Genomic DNA, 27,171 nt, shown 5'->3' on the forward strand with positions numbered 1-27,171 from the left:
CAGTGACTGAGAAAGTGGTCTACCTTCAAACTGAAATCTGGCAAGTAGCTTAGCACTAAGCTATCCAGCTAATGCTATCTCACTTGACTTTGTCCATCAAAAATGAACATATTGACACAGGAATAATCGTATAGGACAATCCATTATGACAGTTAGCTTCTTCAATTCTGAAAATAACAATGAATGGCTACTATTTTTGAACGTATCCATCATGAATGGTAAATGGACTGCATTTATATAGCGCTTTTATCCAAAGCGCTTTACAATTGATGCCTCGCATTCACCAGAGCAATTAGGGGTTAGGCGTCTTGCTCAGGGACACTTCGACATGCCCAGAGAGATCGAACCGGCAACCCCCTGACTGCCAGACAACCGCTCTTACCTCCCGAGATATGTCGCTCCATAATGTGTGCGCATCATCAACTGATCCTGATTTAGCAGCAGATGCCCTTATCGTGCGGTTTTTCATTGGCAAAATTATATGGGCATGTACAGTGTTTCACACACGTAAAGTGTGTTATTCCCTTTACTGTTGACAATACAGATTACAATCGGATGGCCGATGCTAACAATGACCCACTGATCAGATGTTCCTCAAGTCGGCACGTGGACCATATCGTATCATGTGTCCACAAACACATGCAGATCATCTGAACCCATGACCGTTAATTCATTTTTGCAGTTTATTCAGCCTCGTCGTACATGATGGAAGCCTGTACAACCTGCAGCTTTTCAGTAGCTACATTACCGCAAAGGAAACCTGCCCCATTCCACCAGAGGTACACAATGCATGTATGGACTTGAAATATAAATGCATTAACTCACTCGAACTTCAAATAGCCAAAATCTTATTAAAGCATATATGATTTAAGATGTTTTGTGTTTCTTTATGATGTACAAGCGGCGAAGAACGGAAGGTTCTGAAAGTGGAAATTCTAGGTTCAGAGAATGTTCCAGCTACTGTGTACCACATGAATTTTTCCAGCACAATTTAGCGAGTAAACGTATGTAACTGCTCTTATTACTCCAATACAGTGTAGATTAAAAATGTTTATTATTTTCTGAAATGGCTAGTTGGCTCATTGATGGGGAAAACAGAAAAAGAAAAGCACACCTGAGTCAGCCTCACCAGAAGCGCGTCGCGTTCAAAGGGCGGCCGCTGGCGATGGCCAGCCCGTTCTGCACAGCGTGTGTAGACCGGCTGTCTCCTCTGGAAACCTCAGAAGGACCACGAATCGGGTCCCGGCTCAAATGTCAAAATGGCCGCCTCTTCCCGGGTTCCCCCAAATCGATGAAAGCCGGGATCGTGTGGCTAATCGCCATGGCGTTAGAGACTGGGATTGAGCGATGAGAGTGCCCCCCCCCCTCCCCCCCCGGTCCCTGCTGAGCCGAACTGCTGTTCCCCGCCCAGCATCTCTACCCCCGCAGTCTGAGAGAGGTTATCATTCCAGGGCAGAGAGGTGGAGAGAGACACAGAGACACAGAAACACACACACGTACACGCACACACACACACACACACAAACATGTGCACTTACACACTCACACGCACATACACACAGTCAAATGTGTGCACACACGCATACACAGTCAAACATGTGCACACAAGCACACGCACACACACACACAGTCAAACATGGGCACGCACACAGTCACACTGTTGTGCGCATACACACAAACACACACACCCATGTGCAGACATGCACACACGCACACAGTCACACTGTTGTGCGCACACACACAAACACACACACCCACGCACACACACACACGCAGTCATACAAGTGCAAAAAACATCTACAGTAACCAAGATGGCCGCCGGAGGCCAGTTTGCTTCCAGAGTTAACCGGTCTTTCCGTGTAAAGCCTCCGCCTGAGAGAGATGGACTCATTGAGAGTTCTCCATCCCCAGCCCCGCCCACAGCCCTGGCCCCGCCCACAGCACCATCCTCGCGCACTGTGGAGGGCAGGGATTCGATCCAGCGATGGCTTCCGAAGACAAGGCCGGGCTGTGTCAGTCCCTCAATCCGAAACGATCAATGCCTCTTGTCTTGTCTTGTCTGCGGCGACTGCTCCGCCTCAGCTGAAGAAGTACGTGGATTCCTTCACTTTCTGAAGATCGAAATCACCTGAGGACAAGCAGAAAGCAGATGAGGGATCTCTGTCGGGGCGGCACGACGCACGGAACAAGCAGACGACAGTGCAGCGCAGCAGACACTACGATCGCTCTGAAATGCATCCGTACTGCCCCACTGATACCTGCCGATTCACTTCTCTCCCTCTCAGTCCCAGACAGAAGACTCTGGTTTCAGTCTCAAGAAGCACACATATTTTATACTGCGCTGAAACCCACACTACAAGGGACAATTCAATTCAATAAAAATATTGACAATATTTTCCCTGCGACATGTTTTGTCAAGACACTTGTGTTATGTCAAAAAATTAAAATACCTAAAACTGTTCAAACAGCCTGGGTACACACATTTATCATTTTTCACAAAACATGCAGTCTTCACAGAATTAAAGATCAGAAGGTTCAAGTCCTACATGGGGCACTACTGTTTGAGAGGTCAAACGTCTTCACTGATACATGTTCAAACAAAAGGATGAACACACAATAATAAATTAAACAAGTCTATGGAATGAGGAAGACATAGACTCTGCCTGTTTGCATGTATCATGACACAAATTTATCGCAGTGAAAGTCCTACGCGGTTGGGAGGATAAAAGCAGTAGAAACAGGCCTGGAACCCCGAAAAGGGCTCATAGCGTTCAGAGCGCCACAGTACCCGCCCGCTCCAGGTGCTGAGACACGCCCGCCTCAGCCGCGTCAGAGCGAATCGCGTTTCACCGCAAAAAAAAACGAAAACGCGGCGAAGCCCGTTGTATCCCACACCTACAGGACGCCCCGTGAGAGCAGATTGTGCGTCTGTCTGCCCTGCTGGGGGGGAACCCTGTCGAGAGCGGCCGTACCCAGCAATTGTGGGAAAAAAAAAAACCAGCGAGCGCGGAGACCGGTAGTTACCGTCTCTATCTGTCAACGGCGCTTTAAAAATCAGCCTTACAGCCGCCCGCCGCACGGAGCAGCGCGTAGCGTGCAAAGACCGCGTCTGTACCGCCGCCGACCGTAAAGCAAACCCGTGAGAAGGACCCGGCGTTTCAGTGATTCGTTCTGTTTTTTGTTTTTTTTCTCCCCACCGTAAAAAAAAAGTCGAGTTGAGTTTGTCGAAGCCGTGGTGGGTTTTTGTGCCTTTTCCCCCCCTCACGCGATTCTCACAACGGCCCTGCCCCCATCAGACCAGCGTTTCACACACTCGACAGGCCGTGTGTGTGTGTGTGTGTGTGTGTGTGTGTGTGTACGGCTTCGATCACCGTGGAGACCACGGGAACCCAGAGGAGCGCCCCAAACGCGGCCGACTCAGCTCCCTGTGTCCTCAAACGCCCTCACGCAGTGAAGCCTTTTAAATGCAGTATGTGTGTAAAACACACACATGTGCACACATTACACACACACACTCACACACACACACACACACACCAACACAAACAGACACACAGACACACACGCAGGCACGCTCGTGCACACACAAACACATACATACACACACACACAAACACAGACAGACACACACACATACATAGACACGCACATACACACACACACACATGCACAAACACACACACACAGACACACAAACAGACACACAGACACACACGCACGCAGGCACATACGCGTACAAGCACACACACACACACACACAGACACACAAAAACACACATGCACATACAAAATCCCTCCTCACCCTCCACGAAAAGAATCACAGTGGAAATAATCCTTTGGCTTTATCGGGATTTTATTCTTTTTGATGATTTTTTGTATTTGGGGCAACTCTGGACGGGGGGGCGAGAAGGAAATTCACACAAACACACACACACACATACACACACGCACACGCTAAGTCAGTGTAAAAAAAAAAAAAGGGAAAAATGTCTTGCCATTACCCATCTGAATTGTGAAACTAATAAAATGGTGTTCCCCTGATACTGATGGACAGACAGGCAGACAGACAGACAGACAGGCAGGCAGAGAGACAGGCAGACAGGCAGACAGGCAGACAGACAGACAGGCAGAGAGACAGGCAGGCAGACAGACAGACAGAAAGGCAGGCAAGCAGACAGACAGACAGAGAGATAGACAGAAAGGCAGGCAAGCAGACAGACAGACAGACAGACAGACAGACAGGCAGAGAGACAGGCAGGCAGAGAGACAGTCAGGCAGAGAGACAGGCAGGCAGGCATACAGACAGACACACAGGCAGACAGACAGACACACAGGCAGACAGACAGACAGACAGACAGACAGACAGGCAGGCAAGCAGACATACAGACAGACAGGCAGAGAGACAGGCAGGCAGGCAGACAAGACAGACAGGCAGACATACAGACAGACACACAGGCAGACAGACAGACAGGCAGACATACAGACAGGCAGACATACAGACAGACACACAGGCAGACATACAGACAGACAGGCAGACAGACAGACACACAGGCAGGCAGACAGACACACAGGCAGACATACAGACAGACAGGCAGGCAGGCAGACAGGCAGACAGACAGGCAGACACACAGGCAGACAGACAGACTCTCTGAAGGTGACCGTTGGCGCCTGGCAGAGCAGTGGGAGGAGGGCACGCAGCAGGGCGGCATCTCTGAGCTGGCTGGCGTGCAGAGGGCATCGAGCTCGCGCCGCCCCCCTCTGAAATCCCATTTCATTAGCTCCGCCATTCCAGCCCAAATACCAATGCCCCCCCCGCCCGCCCGCCCCCCCCCCCTTATTCAGGGCACTCATTTAAAAACGAGCAGAAACCCAATTACCGCCAAATCATCCACGCAGAAACAGAAACCCGCCGAACGCGCGGATGTCATCTGATCTACCGCGACTGGCGCTATATTCATCCTCACGGCTTTATTACTTCAGCCCCATTAAACCCTTCCCAAAAGTAGGACAGGGGAGCGGCGCGCTCCCCCCCCCGTTCAGTCAGTGGACGTGCGCAAAGGTCAGAACGACCTTGGGGATGCACTTAGTGTACGTCACTTCGGAAAAAAGCGTCTGGCCAAACAAATGCAATGTAATGTAATGTGATGCAGAGAGCAGGGATGCTGAACAGTGCAGGTAAACCAGAGTTAATTGAGCCTGATTCGGGAAGAATTCATCTATAGAGGCTAACGGTGCTGGCTGTATTGAGGACATTATAAACGAAACCTGCGGCAGGTCTATTTCCTGGCACGGGTCACACAGAGGCGGGACAGAAGCACGATGCAGATCCCGCCTCAGTTACACCATCGAATGGAGACGTGGCGTGACTAACGATCGTCGGCTCAAACAAACGATCCACTAGGTGGCGCTAGAGAACCCCTGGCGAGTGATTAATGACAGCGGCGGGTGTGTAAAAGGGGCAAAGCCTCCGACGCAAGCCTGTAAATAAAGATCCACGGGGAACCGTGCCAACCAAAGGGCGAAGTGACCTCAGGGGCTTTCGCCCGTAATGAGTTTCCCCAAAGCCTGCTGAAACGCCAGGCACCGGGCACCAGGGCACAGGGCACCAGGTACCGGGCACAAGGGACAGGGCACCAGGGCATCGGGCACCAGGCACCGGGCACAGGGCACCAGGTACCGGGCACAAGGGACAGGGCACCAGGGCACAGGGCATCAGGCACCGGGCACAGGGCACCAGGTACCGGGCACAAGGGACAGGGCACCAGGGCATCGGGCACCAGGCACCGGGAACTGGGCACCAGGCACAGGGCACAGGGCACCAGGGCATCGGGCACCAGGAACTGGACACCAGGCACCAGGCACCGGGCACAGGGCACCATAGACCGGGCACAAGGGACAGGGCACCAGGGCATCGGGCACCGGGCACAGGGCACCAGGCACCGGGCACTGGGACGGGCCGAAAGAACACCTACCCGTCTCGGGGACTTTGGCGAGAAGCTGCAGCAGTCTCCTGTGCTCCAGGAACTTCTTGTTTCTCGGCGCGCCTCTGGAAGAAAAATAATGAAACCGTGATTTCCAACCTTCCCTTCAATCCCAGCGGTCTCAGGTGCACTGGGGGGGAGGGGGGGGGGTCTGGCGCACAGCCGAATCAGCTGAGCGAAGCGATAATGGCTGGGCTGAGACTCTGGGGGGGGGTGAGGGAGGCTGCCTTAGGGGTCCAATTACGGCAAACAGACCCAAACAGACCAAACAGACCCAGCAGACCCAGCAGACCCAGCAGACCCAGCAGACCCAGCAGACCCAGCTCCAGGAGAGCGGCGGCCAGGCACCAGCCAGCATCGCGGGTCATTCACGAAACGCGGCTTTCTTAACGACGCGCGCATAGCTGCCCGTCTTTTTCCCAGAACACCCTAACGAGGCAGCGACGCTGAAGGTCGCGGGGTCGTCTGCAGCTGGGGTCCACCACAGATCTGTGTTTCTGTTTTCTCTGACTGCACGGCGCACATACCGAATTCAGAGTCCACTGTTGAAACAGTTAGTGCATATAATACAAAACACAATAAAATCCTTTAGCTCAAAGCTGCGCATTGTGTAAGGACTTTGCAGGGTAAATAGCTGATGTTCTTTCTATATGTTCATGCAATATATATATATATGTGCACATATACATATAATTTATAATAGGTTATATATAATACACACATATAACCTATACTTGCTTTGACAATGTGGAGAATACAGCTTAAAACTAAAAAACTGAAATGTGATGTCAGGTGTCAGGTGAAAATGGGGTCAGGGGTCAGAGGTCAGGGGTCAGTCTTGAGAGGAAGTCCATGTCCCTCAAGCCTTTTAAAGGGCTTTTTCAGCTCATGCAGAGAGCAGGCAAGCGAAGGGTTAATGCTGCATGTTCCAGTCCACGGGGAGTTTGTGCTCTAAAGAGTCAGGCACTGCACTGCATGTCTGCGGCACACAGATTGAGCAAAATGCAGACGATGGACTGCATAACGATGGACTGCATGATGCTGGACTGCATAACAATGGACTGTGTGACGATGGCCTGCATGACGATAGCCTGCAGGATGATGAACTGCATGCTAATGATAATGGACTGCATGATAATGGACTGCATGATGATGGCCTGCATGATAATGGATTGTGTGGTGATGGACTGCATGATGATAGACTGCATGACAATGGACTGCACAACAATGGACTGCAAATCGATGGACTGCATGACGACGCCCTGCATGACGATGGACTGCGTGATAATGGACTGCGTGACGATGGACTGCATGACGACGGACTGCATGACGACGCCTTGCATGACGACGGACTGCGTGATAATGGACTGCGTGACGATGGACTGCATGACGACGCCCTGCATGACGACGGACTGCATGACGACGAACCGCATGACGACGGACTGCGTGATGATGGACTGCATGACGTTGCCCTGCATGACGATGGACTGCGTGATGATGGACTGCATGACGTTGCCCTGCATGACGATGGACTGCGTGACGATGGACTGCATGACGACGGACTGCATGACGACGCCCTGCATGACGACGGACTGCGTGACGACGGACTGCATGACGACGCCCTGCATGACGACGGACTGCGTGACGACGGACTGCGTGACGATGGACTGCATGGCGGCGCTGTAGGTGGAAGCAGACGAGGCGGGAGACTCACGGCATTCCGCTGGCGTACTTCCTCAGCAGGAAGGTGGAAAGGTCCTTCATGATGGGCTGACTATGCAGGGCCACAAACTGCTCCCGGCAAATCTGTCAAAATAAGAGCGGGACACAGCCGCCCACTTGTTAGCCGCACTCCGCACCGGCGCCTCCGCTGACCTTCGCCAGAGACTCCGGAGACCAACCAGATGCTCAGCTCCAGGGCTACATCGCAGTACACAATGTCCATTACCAGAACACTGGCCTTTGGCCCCATTCGCCCCCATTGCAATGTTTGGGTTTCCAAGACAGGGGGGAAGAATTTCAATGTTTAGAATACTAATTAAGTATTCGCAATTGAAAGATTAACGAGTCAATTTGACAAAGGTTTTCACAAAAAATTCACACGTGTGCATTTCACAGGTAAGGAGCCACCACTAGAGTATCTAGAGAGTCTAAAGAATCTGTGCCTTGTCTCGGAGTTAAATTGATTTATTCACAATTTACTCCAGTGGTAACCAACCCTGTTCCTGGAGATCTACCGTCCTGTGGGTTTTCATTTCAACCATAATTTGGCACACGTGACTCTACTAATTGGCAGCTCAACGAGATCTCTAGCTGTTAGATGAGGTGCGTCTTGTTGGGGCTGGAGTGAAAACCTACAGAACGGTAGATCTCCAGGAACAGGGCTGGTTAAAACTCCTTCAGTCATTTGGCAGAGGTCTTCAGACAACATCACACGCGCATTTCACACGCTAAACAATCACCAGTAGAGCATCTGGAGAGACTACAGAATCTGTGGCTGGTCTCTGGGTTGCTTCACCTGCTTGCGTGGAAGTCAGGGAGGAAAGGGAGGAATCTGAGCGTCACAGGAAAGAGGGAGGTGGGAGGGGGCAGGGGCGTCGGGGGGCGGGGGATGGGGGGCGGGAGAGCAGACAGGGTCACAAAAGCGCAGATTACAAAGACAACCGGCAGAGAGACTTGTGGGAAATGGGACTAGTTGGGTCATTAACTTCAGGCCGCCAGTGTGAACAATTTACCGCCTCCCCGGAGCAGAAACCCAATTGTTAACGTTCAGGAAGGTTAACACGCCGTGGCGTTCATCACTGACTTCATCGCGCGGCGTCGGAAAGGGCTGACCCAGATGCTCAGCGCGCGGCCCCTCATCCCGTCTTTTTTCCCTCCTCTCTCTTTTTTCTTTTCTTCCTTTCTTTTTTTTTTTGTTGTCGCCCGTTTGTCTTCTCGTAAAATGTATCGATTTGGACTTAACAAGAAACAAACTCCGCTACAAATAAACCAATTCAATACTGCCACAATGTAGCGCTGGGGGGTGGGGGGGGGGTGGGGGGGAGAAACAGAGCTTCCCACTAAAGCGCGGGGTAATCTACCCGAATTTCATCATGGTCATTTTGCATTCAGCCCGAGCCAATCTCTTCGGTTTTAGTCTCACCGACAGCCGAGATAGGCCCAGAAGAGGCCAGCAGTAAAATTACGCATTTCAAAACGAACCGTTATGACATCATCAGGCGTAAGGCATCAGCAGCTTGCAACAGCTGCGGAGCGCGGTGTTAGCGGTCAGGCGTCGATGAGAGCCGAAAAAACACTGCGACCCCCCCTTCTCCCCCCCAGGGGGTACAGAGGTTCTGCTGAGCACCTCGTGCCGGACCGAACAGGGGGAACATCCGCCCCATGTGAGTTTTTACCAGGGAAGAAACGGACGTCGCTGCAGTGCAGGCTAGGGGCTCACAAACTCAGCGCTGCGTCTGTTTTATTTTGGGAGTCAATCTTTTGGTTAGTTCAGGCCACTGAGAACATGCACTTAAAGTTCTTATGAGCACACAGCAGGTGAAGAGTGCTTTAGTGAACACTGCTGCTTTGATCTCTGGCCCAGGTACGCTTGAGTGTAACAGTGCTGCACGCCGCGCCTGCCCACGAGCAGCCCAGGGAGAACAGTCCACCCGGCCCGAGGGGTTTCTGAAGAAAAACAAACAAACGAACGACGGTGAGCGTACCTTGTTCATGGTGTCCACGGTGACGGCGTGGGTCCAGAAACAGTCGTGGACGGAGACGAAGGTTAGCCCCGCCCTGCAACACACACACAACGGAGAGAGAGAGAGAGAGAGAGAGACAGAGACAGAGAGAGAGAGACAGAGAGAGAGAGAGACGGAGAGAGAGGGAGAGGGAGAGAGACAGAGAGACAGAGAGAGACTGAAACATTATGAAGGAAGTGGGAAACACGATGCCTGTTCTAATTAATGCTAAGATAACGCTCTCGCTCTTGTCAAGATTCTTAAAAACATATACAAACTGAATTATTGTGTACAATTATTCTAAAAATACATGTGTATTATGAAAGATATCACTGAATAAAGCGTTGGAAAAAAAAAACCCAATAAAAATGAGTTTCTCAGGTGTCCAGGCTGGCTGCAGACGGTCTGAGCAGGTGAGAGGCGAAGGGGCGGGGCCTCTCCCGCGTACCTGTAGCAGTACAGCGCCGTCAGCATCATGTGGGTGGAGTCCAGGGAGTGGATGAAGTTCGGGGGAAAGGCGTTCTTCTGCTTCACCGTGTCCGGCCGCCTGCAAGGGGAGAGAGGCGACACGGCGTTCAGGAGGACAGACAGACCGTTGGGTTGGGTGCGCGTTGGGTTATCGCAGCTCCAGAACCGGCTCTACAGGAGGACAGACAGACCGTTGGGTTGGGTGCGCGTTGGGTTATCGTAACTGCAGAACCGGCTCTACAGGAGGACAGACAGACCGTTGGGTTGGGTGCGCGTTGGGTTATCGTAACTGCAGAACCGGCTCTACAGGAGGACAGACAGACCGTTGGGTTGGGTGTGCGCTGGGTTATCGAAATTCCAGAACCGGCTCTACAGGAGGACAGACAGACCGTTGGGTTGGGTGCGCGTTGGGTTATCGTAACTCCAGAACCGGCTCTACAGGAGGACAGACAGACCGTTGGGTTGGGTGCGCGTTGGGTTATCATAACTCCAGAACCAGCTCTACAGGAGGACAGACAGACCGTTGGGTTGGGTGCGCGTTGGGTTATCGTAACTCCAGAACCAGCTCTACAGGAGGACAGACAGACCATTGGGTTGGGTGCGTGTTGGGTTATCATAACTCCAGAACCGGCTCTACAGGAGGACAGACAGACCGTTGGGTTGGGTGCGCGTTGGGTTATCGTAACTCCAGAACCAGCTCTACAGGAGGACAGACAGACTGTTGGGTTCGGTGCATGTTGGGTTATCATAACTCCAGAACCAGCTCTACAGGAGGACAGGCAGACCGCTGGGTTGGGTGCGCGTTGGGTTATCGTAGCTCCAGAACCAGCTCTACAGGAGGACAGACAGACCGTTGGGTTTGGTGCGTGTTGGGTTATCGCAGCTCCAGAACCAGCTCTACAGGAGGACAGACAGACCGTTGGGTTGGGTGCGCGTTGGGTCATCGTAACTCCAGAGCCGGATCTAGGATTACAGCGGCTACTGGTGTTTTGGGAAAAAAAAAAAAAAAGGTAAAAACCTAAATTGTGTGGCCCACATACAACTGTGGCCCTAAAAATGAACTAACAAGTGCTTACACCAGCAGCCGGCTCTGCGGAACTCTTTCATTTAAATACCCCCCACCCCCTAAACCCCCCCCCCCCCACCGCTGCCGACACCATTTCTCGCTTCATGTGCAACTGCACAGAGGCCATGAATCACTATGTAGGCACATCGCATTCCATTAACGGCTAAGGACAAGACAAAAAGAGGAAGCCGTTTAGACAACTCTGAATGACGAGCAGGTATTTCTTACGGCGGCATCTCACAGTGTAGCACATCTTGTTTCGGTTGTTTGATCTTCGCTGGCTGGTAAATCATGTTTCGGGCTTATGCAGTGGCAGTCTGCACGCATCAAACCAGAAAGGGCTTTAAAAACTTTAACTGGCCACCGACCTCAAACGAAAAAGCGAAAACAAAAAAAAAGGCGCTGTTCTTTTACCGCCTGCGCACGTTATCCTCATTAGCCTGGGTCCCTGCCCCCCCCCAAAATCCACCCTGGGAGCTGCGGTTTAATGGGACAGGGGACAGAGAGGAAAATGGGGTTGGCTTCGCCCCGATGCCCCCCCCCCCATGCACTAGCACACATGGAGCGGCCCGCCTTCATTTAAACAGGCGGGGCGACAAAATCCCATGCCACAGTCTGCAGGGGGCGGGGCATCACAGACGGGCATTTTACTATTAAAAAAAAAAACAAAAAAACATATATTTAAAACGTACCCGGCAGCAAACCGTCGATCAGAATCACTAATACCCCTCGCCGACGGAGCGCCGCCCGGGGAGGCTCATGGGAAACGTCCCGGGAAAATGGCGGGGCCAGGGGGAGACCGGCTAGGGGGCTTCATCATTTATTTAGGAATTCTAATAAGGCCTTTTTGAGCTGTTAATTACCTCGCTTCTGCAAGAAGCTCCGAGACCCAAGCTCAGCTTCTGAGTAATGGAACGGGGGGGGGGGGGAGGGGGATAGGAGGAAGGGGGGGGGAGAGGAGAGGAGGGAGGGAGGGAGGGAGGGAGGAGAGGAGAGAGAGAGGAGGGAGGGAGAGAGGGAGAGGAGGGAGAGAGGCAGGAGGACTGAAGGGAGGGAGAGAGGAGGTAGGAGGGAGAACAGGGAGGGGAATGGATAGGAGGAGGGAAGGAGGAGGGAGGGAACGGAGGGAGAACAGCGGCCAGAGGACGGTACCTGGATGGAAGGGAGAGAGGAAGGAGGGAGGGAGGAAGGGAGAACAGGGGCAGGGGGTGGGGGAGAGGGAGAGGTAGGAGGAGGGAGGGAGAACAGGGGAAGGGGGGGTAGGTGGGATGGGGGGAGGAGAGAGGGAGGGAGGGAGGGAGAGAACAGGGAGGGAGGAAAGGAGGGAGGGAGAACGGGGGAGAATCAGCAGGCCACGGAGGACGACCTGGACGAGGCCCCGCCCCGGGACACATCGACCGACGGCGCGCGAAATGACCGCGGCGTCTCACGAGGGCGACGCCGGCTTGGGCTGGAGTCCGTCTGTCAGTGACGGACAGCTGTCCATCTCACAGCTCTGCGTCCCGGGCCCTCCCTCCCTCCCTCCCTCACTCTCCCTCGCCCCCTCACAGCAGTCAGCTGTCGGGGCGAATCCCGTCCGAGCCGTGCGATATTTGCGGCGCAGGTCGGGGGGGGGGGAGCTGGAAAGGTCCAGAATAGCACCGCTTCCTCCCTCGAGGTGCACTTAGAGCCTTACAGTCCACCCAGCCGCGCTCCTGCCTCTCGATCCCACCGCAGCTCTTAAAGTGGCTGGCTCTGCGAATGCAGACTTCACCCAGGTCTGCGCTGTTCAGAGTCCTGTTTTTTGGGCCCCAGAGTTTGGGCCCCGGCTGGGGCCTCCAGCACAGAGCTGGAGGTCAACACAATTAAAATTCGGTCAATCAGAGGTAGAAGAAAAGCTTTAAATATACCGACTGGAAAAATAAAAACCCCCTCACAGAACGTTACGGGTGTTTGTGAATGAATTTTCTGACTGGACGGATTTTGTAATGGAGAAGCTGCTGGCCCCGTTCGGCTGGTGACTCTGCTGTGAGTTTACTGCTCCCCAGTGGGTCCAACAGTGTGGTGTGCCGATTCCAAAAGTCGGTGGGGGGTTGGAGAGTTGTCGTGGGGGGGTGGGCCGGCCTAACCCCGCTGTTCTCAGCAGATGATCGATGGTGAGCCGTGGGGAGGCGGGGGGGGGGGGTTTCGTGGGCCGTCCTCCACACGCAGCGAGCCAGAAGCGGCCCTCGCTGGCGCCCGGCACGGGGGCCGCCCCGCCCCGTTGCCGTGGTTATCGACTCCGCGCTCACCCCCTGTACCGCCGTGGTGGCTACTGACTCAGCGCCCGCCGGACCGTAGCCTCACGCGGCTCGGCCGGCTGCGTCCGCCGCGTGTCCGAGGAGGGCGGGGGGGAGAACTTCCGGAAACTTCTGACCCGCCCCAAAAACCGCTACAGACCAAAGCGAAACGACACCGAGAAGGAGAGAGGAGACCCCGCTGGTCCCCCCTCGCTCCCTCCCCCCCCCTCCCCTCCCCGCTCCCTCCCTGCTCTCTCCTATCCCGCAGCCCCCCCTCCCTTGGTTCTCCCCTCCCTCCTCCTATCCCCCCATGCCCCTCTCTCTGCAGATGGCCTGTTGGTTCTCCCTCCCTCTCTCCCTCCTCCTATCCCATCCCCCCCTCTCCGCAGACGGCCTGTTGGTTGACGGCTGTCTCATTACCGCGCTCTCGGTGCCACTGAGCGGTTCTGCAGCACGATCTCGTATTAGGTTCACCCAAAAAAGGGGAGACGCTCTTCACCTCGTCTCCCCCACCCACCCACTGCCACCCACTCCTAGCTGCAGACCGCTCTCCTCTCCCTTCTACGCAGACGCGTGGAGGCAACGGAACGGACAGCAGACCGTGCAAGGGGAGAATACAGCAACCAGACAAGGGGCGTCAGGAGAGAGAGAAAGACAAGAGAAAGAGAGAAGAGGGAGAGAGAAAGAGAGACAGAAAGAGAGAGAGAGAGACAGAGACAGAGACAGAAAGAGAAAGAGAGAGAGAGAGAGAAGCAGAGGCCTCTGAAGTCCAGGAGCAGCTCATTGCACATGCAGCTGGGCCCTCAGTGGCAGTTGGCACACAGAACACTCAGCCCTGACATTTTGGTGGAAATGCCACCCAGGACAGTCGGTGGCTCTTTAATCTTGGGGGTCTGGCTTTGGCCCCCACGCTCCCTCCCTGGGTACTGCTGGGAGAGGCAGGGCGGGGCTCACCCTCCCCAAAAAAGGACCCGTCCCGCTTGTTCTGCACCATCAGGGTCGGATACACCGGGTCCGCTGACGTACGCTAGCGCTAGCGGCTCTCTCCGCGGCTGGCATGCAAAATGGCCGACATCCGCGCACAAGGCCCATACGGGTCTGGGGTCATTTAACAGAGGGGGGGGGGGGCTGGGGGGTGAGAGCTACATGACAGGCGGCTGTATGACAAGGCACGGCCTGCAAGATTACACACCGAAGCCACCTCATTTTAAAATGAGACCAATGATTCAGACCGATTTTCACAAGTTGTTTGTCTCTCTGAACCCACATTCTGAGTGGGCCAGAGGAGCACAGGCACCCCAGTTCAGTCGGGAGTCCCCCCCCCCTAAAGATTTCTTCATATTTACCCATCCATCCTGGGAGTTGCCACGGTCACCCTAGGCCCACTTATTGGGGGGATTAAATCCCGGGGGGGGGGGTCTGATGCGCAGCGTATTGTGACACATGCGTTGTGAGACGCGCCACATAAACGCACTTTACACTCACATTCATCCGTTTGGCAGCGGCCTGTTAGCCACAGCGACTGACAATCAGCCAAGCGAGAGAAATCTGACTTGATTTGATCTGATCTGAATCGTAGGGCCTGTGCCCTACCCCTCCTTTTTACCGAAACGTACAGGGAGTGTGCGCAGTGACGGCAGATACACGGCGTACATCACGCTGCACCGTGACAAACCCGACGGTAATTAAGGCGCGTTTATACATGACGAAGAGAAGGGGAAGTATGCAGGCAGGCAGGCAGGCAGGCAGGCAGGCCTGGGACCGGAATGTTAATGTCTGTAATTCATTCATGGGCTGAGAGATACACGCACAGCTGCCCATAAGGAAAGACCCAATGCATGCTGGGAGGAACGGAGCGTGGGGGGGGGGTTTACGCCGCCGAAAGCCAGGTGTGCGCCGCAGTCGCTCGTTACCGTATTGGTGTGGAGGAAACTGGGGGACGGGCGCTTCAGCCGTAATGGAGGCAGACGGAAAGGCGGTTTGCGCTGTTTTGCTCGCGGTGAAACTGAGGATGAATAATTAAAGGGGGGGGGGGGGGGGGGGCTGGGCGGCGAGGCGCGCGGGGAGAAGCATATGCTCGTCCCGGAGAGCCAGGGTGTCTGAGCGAAATCTGTCAGCTGACTGACGGCGGGGGGCGGGGGGGTGGGGGGTGGGGGGGGGGGTGGGTTGAGGGGGGGAGGGGGGGTTGGGATGGAGGAGGACGGGGGGGGGGGGGCACACACTCGTTGGCGTCGTGGGAGACCTGGAGGTTCAGGAACTGGATGTTACTCTTGAGCTGTGGAGAGCACACAGGAGAATGGGGTTAGGGGAAGATTTATGGATTGTGTTTGGGACATGGTGTCATGCTTCAATGTGTGATTCATTAAATAATTCAATCAAACCGACAGCAAAAACAAAGAACAATTATGTTCTTAGTCATGGACCTCATCATCATCATCATGACTATCATCATCACCATCATTATCACCATCACCATCATCATCATAATCATAATCTACAACAACAGCATCAAGTTAACACCTAGCGAATGGAGTATGAGGCCATCCTCAAAAATTATTAAAAAAAAAAAATGTGTGTAATTTTTCCTCTGACCATCAATTACATTTCAATCAGTGGTCTGGACCTTATCCAATCACAACTTTGCGTAGCGACTGGCACTAAATGAAGCCATTAAGTAATTTTTCCTCTGACCATCAATTACATTTCAATCAGTGGTCTGGACCTTATCCAATCACAACATTTGCTCAGCGACTGGCACTAAATGAAGGCCATTAAGTTAATGTTGCTGGACCGTAACCACTTCACAGGGCTCAGTGTTAGAGAAATGTCCTTGATTTTTAGTTTTAATTTCACCAATTTATCAATATGAAGACCGGGAAAAAGAACACCTGCCAACTGCGGCTAATGAAATAAAGTTACACAAATTAATTCACCACTAAGCCACGATTTTTCTGTGAAACATAACATAATCAGACTGCGGGACACAAATCTCTCAAACTTTAACTTCCCTATCCATATTCCCTAAAAAGAGAGAGAGAGAGAGAGAGAGAGAGAGATTTGAGATTTAAAAAAAACCTTTTTATTGGGACATTGTTTAACCACAGAAATTACTGTACTTCAAAACAAAAACAATATACAAGCAACATAAAGAGAGAGAGAGTGAGAGAGAAAGGGAGGGAGAGGGAGAAAGAGAGAGAGAGAGAGGAAAGAGTGAGTGAGTGTGTGAGAGAGAGGGAGAGAGAGAGACAGACAGGCAGAAAGGGAGAGAGAGTGAGAGAGAGACAAAGAGAGAGTGAGAGAGGCGAGAGTGAGTGAGTAAAGAGAGAGAGGGAGTGAGAGAGAAAGGGAGGGAGAGGGAGTGAGAGAGAGAGAGAGAGAGAAAGCCTGGAACTGTCCACTAAGTAACACGGCCATACACTAAGTCAGTAGGCGTGCGTATGACCGTAAAGAAGACAGACGAGCATTGATGAGTTTTTCAGTAATACGCCTTACAGAAAGGCGGAGGGGTAGAGGGACCGAGAGAGAGGGGAGAGGCGGAGAGCTCTAAGAGCGAGGCCTGGACCCCACGTGTTTTGTAGTTGTTCCGACGACCTTCGGCACTTTCGTACCTCGCTTTGGATAAAAGCGTCTGCCGAATAAATGTAATGTGAGGCTCGGGACAAGGGAAAGATGGCGCGCGAAAGCAAACACCCTCCCACCCTCACCACGCTTTCCGAGCCGAGCCCCTGCCCTTCTCCTGCAATTATAAAATCCCGTTTGAAATGAACGAGGGAAAAAGAACCCAATTTCACTGACGGAAAAAAATAACATCTTTTTTTTTTTTTTTGATTCCGCCACTCAAGGGCTCACAATCTGTGCCCGTCTTTATTTTTATTTCATTATATTTCATTTTTTTAAAGATGATAATGGAAAAATCTCTCTCTCTCTCTCTCTCTCCCACCCGAGGACTAGCAATTATAAACCCTGCATGCAGGCCCGAAGGAACAGCTATTGCCTTCTTTTCAATAACTAATTACAAAATAAAACTGCCGAGGTTCCCGTGGCATTCCGCTGGCATCAGGCAGTAACACACCCGTCAAATTTAAAAGCCTAAAAATTCAGGGCCCTTAAGGTTCTCCTTCTGCCCACGCATTCTGGACGGGCTGACGAAAAATCTGCGCACCCGTGACCCCAGATTGACCTGGAAGTGCTCTGTACTGATTCTGCCCTGCGGTTAGCAGTGAAGAGACACTGAAAATAACATTTACTGTCAGTAAACGGTCATAAAAAAAACCTTCACCTCATGAAAACCCTGTTTTTTTTTATTGCCCCGATAACTTCTGAGCTGTTTTGACGAGCAAGGTGCTACGTGCAGCTCTGATTACCTTAGAACAGAAAGAAGGGCAGAGAGAGAGAAAGGAGGGAGAGAGAGAGAGGGAGAGAAAAAAAAGAGGGGGAAGGGAAGAGAGAGTGGGGAGAAGTGGAGAGAGAGGGGGGAGTAGGGAAGGGAGGGAGAGGGAGAGAAAGAGGGGCAGAGAGAGAGAGAGAGAGGGAGGGAGAGAAAGAAATAAAGAAAGAGAGAGGGGAGAGAGAGAGAGAGAGAGATCGAACTGCATCCCATAAAAGCACTGGAGCCATTACTGCTGTGTGACTGACTGATCCCCACACCCGTGGTGTCAGGGGCAGGAGAGATCTCTCCCCCTTACTGAACAGATTAGCCCCTCAGAGCCCCCCCTCCCCAGCAGAGCTCAGGGCTCATTCTGACAGGCGCCCCCCCCCCCTCTGCCCCCCAGCACAGCTCAGCGCCCAGCTCAGGGGCCCGGCCCCCCCTCCGCCCCCCAGCACAGCTCAGCGCCCAGCTCAGGGGCCCGGCCCCCCCCTCTCCGCCCCCCCAGCACAGCTCAGCGCCCAGCTCAGGGGCCCGGCCCCCCCAGCACAGCTCAGCGCCCAGCTCAGGGGCCTGGGCCTGGGCAGACACGTGCACTCGGGAGCGAACACAAACGGGCCGGAGGAGCGGATGGCGGTGCGCGTGAGAGAGAGAGGGATGATAAGGAGGGAGCAGAAGATGGGAGCGAGAGAGTGAGGGGGAAAAGAGAGAGTTTTGGTTGGGGGGGGGAGGCTGGGGGGATTACATTCGCTTGTGGCGGGGAGGGGAGGGGTGGGGGGGGGGGGAGGATGGAGCGTGCGCTCGCTGGGGAGGGAGCACGGAATACGGAATAAACTTTAGCCGCACGCGCTCATCAATCAGGATGATTTATGAATGTATTAGCTCCCATTATTAGCAGAACAATGGTTTCCACAATGAAACACGGCAAGCTTCGGCTGAGACAGGGAGAGCGAGAGAGAGAGAGAGAGAGAGAGATAGAGAGAGAGAGAGAGTGAGAGGGAGAGAGATAGAGAGAGTGAGAGGGAGATACAGATAGAGAGAGAGTGAGAGAGATAGAGATAGAGAGAGTAAGAAGGAGATACAGATAGAGTGAGAGAGGGACTGAGAGAGAGATACAGATAGAGAGAGTGAGAGAGAGGGAGATAGAGATAGAGAGAGTGAGAGGGAGATACAGATAGAGATACAGATAAAGACAGAGAGAGAGAGAGGGAGAGAGTCCTCATTGCATTTCTCAATGTTAATAAGAGAGGATTCTGGGTCCCAGAGTGGCACTGCACAGTTCAGTCACTAATGAGACGCTTCTCACATCCTCCCCTGCCTCTCCCCTCATTCAGACGGTATTTCCGAGAAGAAAAAGGAGTTTTTTTTTTTGTTTTTTGTTACCCTTTCCCACCCTCCTCTCCGGGGGGAAGGGAGAGTGATAAGGCCAGTGCGCCATGCAGCCCTGGGGGCATTTCGGAGAACAGGACTTCCCGCCACAGTAGCAGAACTTTAAATAGCATGCCAGTCTTAAGCACATACAGGGCATGGAGACTCCCTTTAGGACACTGCTGGCTTTGTCATATGCCCTTCCACCTTCCCCCCAATACATCTAGGGGATTTTCCCCACTGGACTTATAGCACAGATAACCTAGACCTTCCTAAGAAGAGCCAGTTAGGACATTTAAATATGCAAAAAACACCCTGGCTGCTTATAAGAGATCTGAAGGTTAAAGGGGCGAGTTTATCTTTCACTGAAAAAAAATAAAATAAAATAAAAATTTAAAAAATCCATTCCACCACGGTGCTTAGTGAGAACTATTTATTTGTGGTAAGTATCATGTGAGTTCAGAAACTCGATGATTGACAGTGTATAAAAACGATCGGTCGTGAACGAATGAGATTACGTTAGCCTCGCGCCACAGGGTCCCCGCTTCGTTACATCACAGAATTCATTACATGTCCAGCTCATCACAGGAGGTCCGCTAAATATCATCCAATGGGGAAAGTCCTGTTGCGCGTCCTCTGCGTATGCTAACGAACAGAACGCCACGCATTCTGCATCTGGGGGGCCGGGTTCCAGAATAACACGGGGCAATGGGACCGCGCGTCTCGCAAGACCGTTTTTTTAAAATCGCCACCGAGGGAGACGGTTCCAAGACCTTGGCATCAGAGCAGCTTAAAAAAACGCAATGAGGCAAACAAGCCGCGCTCTGCCGATAACGGCGGAAAGAGTGCATGGCTTATTAACGCTAATATTTAAATAAGAGGAAACTCAGAGGGACTTTACAAGGGCTCGCTCTAGCGATGTTAAACGCTGGCGTGCTCGCTGGCCCGGCTGCACATCAATTTTAATTGGGAAATAGCAGCTGCTTAGCGTCTATCGATTAAAGTTTACGAGGAAGGCATGAATTACCGAAAGCAAAGACAGGGCATAAAAAAGCGCGGTAGTACAGTAGGGAGTAAGCCGTTGGACCGGGAGACGCTAATCCGGCGGATCTGCTGATATTTACGAGCACCGGCGAGGAGCGGAGGGTAAACATGCGGCGCGAGCCGGGCTGGAATTTCATCCTCGCGGACGCTTCAGTGGCACGCGTCGCCGCCCCCTACGCCACCCCGGAACCGACAACTTCCTGTCAGTTGCTGGGAGGCGCCGCGAAGGCCACGGTGATTTATTACAGAGACGCACAATCAGTTTTAAAAATAGGAGCAACGCGCAATAAATTCCCGGCGGCGCTTTGGCACGCGTGTCAAAAAGCGAGTCCACGGACACACTGGGCGGAGAAGGCCGAAGGAGCTGAGAGACACGGTCCCAGATCCCGCGAGGAGAATTTACCACGCACATCAAACTGTCAGCCCGCTGTACCGTGATCTTCGCTCAGCGGCTTACCCTAACTCAGCGGCTGAGTATCCTCTTTTTCACGATGCCACTTTGAACGCCAGTTGTTGTTTTTGGTATTACAAAAAAAATAATAAAAAACAACGACCAGCCTTGCAATGGATTGGCGACCTGTCCAGGAAATATTCCTGCCTCGCACCCAAAGCATGCTGGGATAGCCCCCTCCCCCTCCCCAGGAATAAGCGGGTTATAGATAATGGAAAGATGGATGGATAGATGGATATACTTAGCAAATGCTTAGGAAAATAAACAATCTATATTCATTTTATAAGCACTGAGAACACAGGAACGCATGCATTAAATCAAAACACAAAACAACAAATGGCATTAACATCATCACTGACGTAAGCTATTACTGGTCTGTATAGAGCTGCAGCTTCCCAGGCCTTCGACACTAAGGTAAAATCCACAAATCCACATTCTGTTACTTGAGAGAACCACAAACGTTATCTTTTTGTCTGGTTAAAATGGCATAAAATTGCATGTAATCCGTACGCACCTGCCTTGCGCACAACAGTACATTAAACAGGCTGGATAACGTGAAATGCACAGACTCAAACCACAAAAAATACAACAAAAAACAAAACAAAAAACAAAGAACATTTTTTGTTTGTTTATACTGTGGCAACATTATACCACTTCATACAACTATAATTTATGCATACTAAATCTGTGCATACACCTTTAATGCCCGCCCCCTGTACTCTAACCTGTAAAAAAGCGGCCAATCACTGTGCACGGCAGTGTTGCCACTGCAGTTATTGATTGCTGTCATCAACAAGCGCATCCTGAGCCAACAGATTAGACGGCCTTATTATTCATTTCTCCTGGAGAGACGCACAATACCGCACGCGTGACCTTTTCTCTTCCGGTACACACACCCCCCCCAACCCCACCCCTACCCCCCCCACGCCGCCGCCCCCCCCCCCCACCCCCTCCTCCACCGCCACAAACCCCAAAGTGTCCTTGAAACTCGAGCCACATTTATTAAACCACCCCAATAATGCCACGCCGTGTCTGTGAGGGGGGGGGGCTGAGAAAGCCACCAATATCTGCCACCTCAGGATTTATCGCCGTGGCGGGAAGCGCATCTCGCCTGGGGGGGGGGGGCGCCGTTCCTACGGCGATGCCCATTTTTTTTAGGCCGCTGAATTTGACGTTTTTAGCGAGCAGTCTTCGGCTCACCTCACCGCGAGGAAGGAAGGAAGGGCACCGAGGCCAGACAGGAAGAGGAAGCGTGAAGAGGCCTTCGAGAGGGATTTAGCCGCAAGGGGCTAACGCGCTGAAAAATGAGGTTTCGGCGGGACTGCGGGAGGGACAGGGTGACACCCTGGCACCCTTCTGGGACCTCCTGACACAGCGGGACGGGGGTAAGGACAGAAGAGAGGGGGGGGCTGTCGAGGGAAATTAGTGAACTCTGATCCACCCGGGGGGGGGGTGCACCATGTGCATGAAAGAAGAGCATCCACCCTGCTCCAAAATCCCCAAATCCTCAGCTCAGCACCCCTCCCTAGGCTCACCCCCCTCCCCGCCTCACCCCACCCCACCCCAGTACCAAACAGTCCGCTTTCCTTTGATCCATGACGGACGGACGGACGGGACCGGGATGCGGGGTGGGGGTGGGGGGGTAACACAAATTAAAAAACGGGGGCCGGGGTGCGAACGGTCTGTAATCTGATTAGCAGCCCACAATCACATTAGCCGGGCTCACTGATGGATGCTGCCAGTCTGGGGTCTCTGGTGTGGTGTAATCTCCTCTCTCTCTCTCTCTCTCTCTCTCTCTCTCTCTCTCTCTCTCCTTTCTCCCTCCTCTCCTCTCTCTCCCTCTCCCTCCTCTCTCTCCTTTCTCTCTCTCTCTCTCTCTCTCTCTCTCTCTCTCTCTCTCCCTCTCCCTCTCCCTCTCCTCTCCTCTTCCTCTCTGGCTCTCTCTCTCTCTCTCTCTCTCTCTCTCTCTCGATGAGCCCCTAGGCCTGATTAAGGGGGCAGGTCGTTCCTCAGCCCCGTCGTTTGTTTTTTGCTCGCTGGCACCGTACGCGAGCGTCTACTTTCGCTCGCACCCCTCAAGCGCCTCATTAATCCCCCCACCCCCCGCGGGAAGAGAGATGAACCCCCCCGATGGGGGCTTAAGGTCGCGCCGTTATTTTGGCGTTGGGGTGACCTCTTCTCGTAAGCCGCGCTGAGGTAAATCAAACCCCAGCAGCCGCCGCACTCCGCCCCCTCCACCACCCCCCCCACCCCCTCAGGACACTGCGGGCTCAAAGGCAACGCTGATAGCGGGAGGCAGGCCACGGCCATCTCCGAAATGACTTCCTGTCCTAGTTTCCTCCAGAGGACGGCGTAGGACACGATGAAGCCCACAAGGGGGGGGGGGGTTGACTCTGGGTAACATGTACGCCAATGAGTGGGTTTGGGGCAGCCGCATGCCTCTTGGGGGGGGGGCGGGGGCGGGACTCAGTGTAGGACACCCCCCCACCCACCCCGATGGCCCCATCTAACCCAATCCGTCTCCCCAGTGTTTTTCGATGGGCAACTTGCAAAGCATCATGGGACATTAACAGGACGTCCGCCGGCAGAAACGAAACCGAAGAAAGATACCGACCCACGGTCAATAATCTGATCGCGGGACCCGGACGCCGTCCCGAACGCTGGGCCAGTCCGGGCCCGTCCCGGTCAGCGCTGGAGAAACGCGCGACATCATCACCGTGTCAGACATTCGCCCGGCGAATCGAGCTGAATCGAAGCTTCGCTCGCCGACAACGGAGCCCGACAAACATGACCCCCCACGTTAAATCAAAAAAAAGAGGAACCTTTCACGACCCCCCCGGCACGCAAACGAGGCTGCCACACAAAAGGAACACGACGGACTCTCATCCCTTTTTAACGTGGAAACGGCTCAGAAGGGAATATTCCGCACGCTAGGCAGGAATCGGTTATTTAGCATTGACCGATCCCAGAGGACGGACGGAAGGATTTCAGAAGGCGCACCTGACTCTGGGACTGCAGACGTGCGATTAGATTGTGGTATAAACGACGATGAAGAGCACTGTTCCCCTGGAGCACGAGATTACAGCCGCTAAGGATAAATGTTCTTAGTTGTTGTTGGTGATTTAAAAAACAAAATGGTGGCGAAAGCAGTCCTGACTGCTTCGGTGTTCAGTTGGCTCACATGGGCTTTCCAGAGGGACGGCTAGCTGCTCACCTCCCGTCCCTGTCCCTGTCCCCCCCCCGCCCCCAGTGAGAGAGTCAGAGAGCACGGGCAGAAAATAGAATCCACCGCAGAGCGCTGAAAATAGAACGGGTGTTTTTACGATCTCAGCCCCCCCCCCCCCGGCTCGCCCGTGACCCCCACGACCCGCTGACAGTTGATAAAGATGCGCAATTTATGGCATGTAAACCGCAAAGTGTAATATGTCCCGCGCGTCGAGGCTAACTGCGCTAGACTGCGGCTGGTATTGACCGCGGGGGGGGCGGGGGGGCTAACGTTTTACTGCCCGCCGCCCGGCCTCCGCCCCCCCTCACTACCCCAACCCCACCTCCCCAAGAAACTCAAATCAACAGCATGTGCCCCTGAGGTAAAGCGAATATATCTGCGCAGGCTGATTCTGTGTGTGTGTGTGTGTGTGTGTGTGTGTGTGTGTGTGTGTGTGTGTGTGTGTGTGTGTGTGTGTGTGTGTGTGTGTGTGGTGTGTGTGTGTGTGTGTGTGTGTGTGTGTGTGTGTGGGAGTGTGTGTGTGGGAGTGTGTGTGTGTGGTGTGTGTGTGTGTGTGTGTGTGTGTGTGTGCGTGTGTGTGTGTGTGTGTGTGTGTGTGTATGTGTGTGTGAGTGTGTGTGTGTGTGTGTGTGTGTGTGTGTGGGAGTGTGTGTGTGTGTGTGTGTGTGTGTGTGTGTGTGTGTGTGTGTGTGGGAGTGTGTGGGAGTGTGTGTGTGTGTGTGTTAGCCAGCGATGCACAGGCCTCTCCATGCTGTGGGTGGTTGGGGGGGGGGGACGGGGGGTTAGTATATACAGGGAGGGTGGGAGGACGACGGGGGCGGGGCGAGGGGGCGACGGGGGGCGGGGCAACGGGCGCGGTACGCCGTGATTAAAAGCGATTAAGAGAGGAAGGATTAACGAGGAGACGCGGCGCCCTCTGGCCGATGCGCGGGTGGCGCCTCATCGCGCGTTTCCGTAACGACCCAATAAAGAGCAACGAGCCGGCGTCGTGGGGGGGGGGGAACGGGCGGGAGACGTCCGTCCCGGACGACGAGAGCGGCCCTGGAAATCACCGTGGAGACAACAAACGCGTCACAGCGCGTTGCCTCTTTATGATGTCACGCCGTCCGCGCCGAGGGTGGTGCACCGCAGCGACACGCAGCCCGCCTCCTCACACTCACTCGCACTCACTGCCCACCAAACACACCCATATTACACCTTCAACTCCGCCCATATTACACCTTCAACCCCACCCACGCTACACATATTACACCTTCAACCCCACCCACGCTACTCATATTACACCTTCAACCCCACCCACACTACACATATTACACCTTCAACCCCACCCATACTACTCATATTACACCTTCAACCCCACCCACTCTACACATATTACACCTTCAACCCCACCCACACTACACATATTACACCTTCAACCCCACCCATACTACTCATATTACACCTTCAACCCCACCCACACTTTTTTTTTTTTACCAGTCGCTTGGCTGTTAAACACAGCGCTAAAGTGATATGAATGAGGCACGGCACAAATGTACCCTTTATAATGATGATGATGATGATGATGATGAACATACTCCAATACTACCGCTATAGAACACATTGGTATTTTGAATGCTGGGTAGTCTAACCCAGTTTGGGGGCTGGGGGGGGGGTTAGGGTTAGGGTTATGGTGGGTGGGGGGGGGGGGGGGGGAGTCTCCTGACACTCACCACTTGGTTCTTGGTGCGGTGGTACGGCTGGATAATAGGCAGCCCCAGGGGGGTCACCCACTCCACCGTGTTGCCGGATTTGGCGATCAGCTTGGCAGTCTCGGTAAGCCAGTCCTGTGGAAGACAGAGAGAGACTTTTATTTATTCAGTTATTTCAAACAAACAAAACGAGACCAACGTGTCTGCACACTACAATTCAACCATGCAACACACACACAGACACACACACATACATAGACACACACACACACACACACACACAGCACATACACACATACACACTCACAAAAGGAGTACATTAAAAAAAAATAATAATACATGAAAATGCTATTGCAAATACAAACACAGCGCAAGTGAGGGAGAGTCAGCTGCACAGGTGAAATTTGGAACAGAACCGCTCAGAGGAACAGGAGGGGCTTGATTGGCCGCTGTGTGGATCAGAAGTGAGTGACGGGGGAACAACTTCAAATTGCGAGCGGCACCCTGGGGTAAACCGTAACCAGCCAATGGGGCGACGGCGGAGCGTTGGGATCGATTCCGCGGCTTTGGCGTTGCGGAAGGGCGCGTGGAAACCCCGCCAAAAACAACGAACGGGTGAGCAGCTGTTGCTCAGACTGAACCCCCAGTGCTGAATGGGGACCTGTGGGCCTCTCCAGCTGGTCTGTAGGCCCCAGGCCGTAACTCTGACACACATTCACCCCAAAAAGGGAGCTCCCCTGGAGACCCGTAGCCCCGCCCCCTCTCCACGCTCGGGGTAAGACAAATTCAGCGAACCCCTGTGACCAGCCTGGCCCAAACCAGGCCCATTCATCAGGCTGTCCCGCTCCCTCCTCCCCCCAGCACTCCCAGGTGAGGGAGGGGGGCGAGGGAGGGGAGAGGGGGATCGATCATCCTTCTCTCCTCTCCACACACCGCTGTGTGGCTCAGCATGGCCTGACCCATTTAGAAGTTAACTTATCCCGAGGATGGGGGGGAGAGGGGGGATGCGGGGGGTGGGGTGGGGCGGGATGTGGGGGGGATGTGGGGGGGGGGGTTTACATTAGTTCAGGTTGTCTGAGCAGGGCCCCCGTGGAGAGATTGCGGTGGTTTGCCGCAGAAGTGCCGGGCGGTAGGGTTATTAGGCTAGCGACATTAGCGACGTCGCTCATTTCATTTCCGCCACGGTTTCCCTCTCTCCCCGACCGAGCACCAGGTGCGGGCATTTTAATAGGGGGCGACACAGCTCAGGGGGGTAAGAGCGGTTGTCTGGCAGTCGGAGGGTTGCCGGTTCGATCCCCCCGTGCCCTGGGCGTGTCGAAGTGTTACCCTGAGCAAGACACCTAACCCCTAATTGCTCCCAACGAGCTGATTGGTACCTTGCACGGCAGCCTTTCACCGTTGGTGTGAGAGTGTGTGTGTGTGTGTGTGTGTGTGTGTGTGTGTGAATGGGTGAATGAGAGGCATCAGCTGTAAAACGCTTTGGATAAAAGCGCCATATAAATGCAGTCCATTTACCATTTACCAATA

At 53.5% G+C, this 27,171-nt stretch overlaps 1 protein-coding gene across 1 annotated transcript in view; it reads right to left on the reverse strand.

Annotated features, from left to right (window-relative positions):
- Window positions 1-1,037: 1,037 nt before the first annotated feature.
- polrmt (polymerase (RNA) mitochondrial (DNA directed)) overlaps window positions 1,038-27,171 on the reverse strand; it is a 62,634-nt gene continuing 36,500 nt past the window's right edge. Inside the window, exons 15-21 of the mRNA XM_064330244.1 lie at window positions 25,666-25,779; window positions 15,721-15,773; window positions 10,155-10,253; window positions 9,689-9,761; window positions 7,696-7,787; window positions 5,973-6,046; window positions 1,038-2,128 (exon numbers count right to left, since the gene is read on the reverse strand). Of these exons, the coding sequence (XP_064186314.1) occupies window positions 2,079-2,128; window positions 5,973-6,046; window positions 7,696-7,787; window positions 9,689-9,761; window positions 10,155-10,253; window positions 15,721-15,773; window positions 25,666-25,779 (555 nt within the window). The 3' untranslated portion in view covers window positions 1,038-2,078. The remainder of the gene's footprint in view (window positions 2,129-5,972; window positions 6,047-7,695; window positions 7,788-9,688; window positions 9,762-10,154; window positions 10,254-15,720; window positions 15,774-25,665; window positions 25,780-27,171) is intronic.

The sequence above is a fragment of the Anguilla rostrata genome, chromosome 4 (assembly GCF_018555375.3).
Source record: "Anguilla rostrata isolate EN2019 chromosome 4, ASM1855537v3, whole genome shotgun sequence".
In the NCBI taxonomy this organism is placed as follows: domain Eukaryota; kingdom Metazoa; phylum Chordata; class Actinopteri; order Anguilliformes; family Anguillidae; genus Anguilla; species Anguilla rostrata.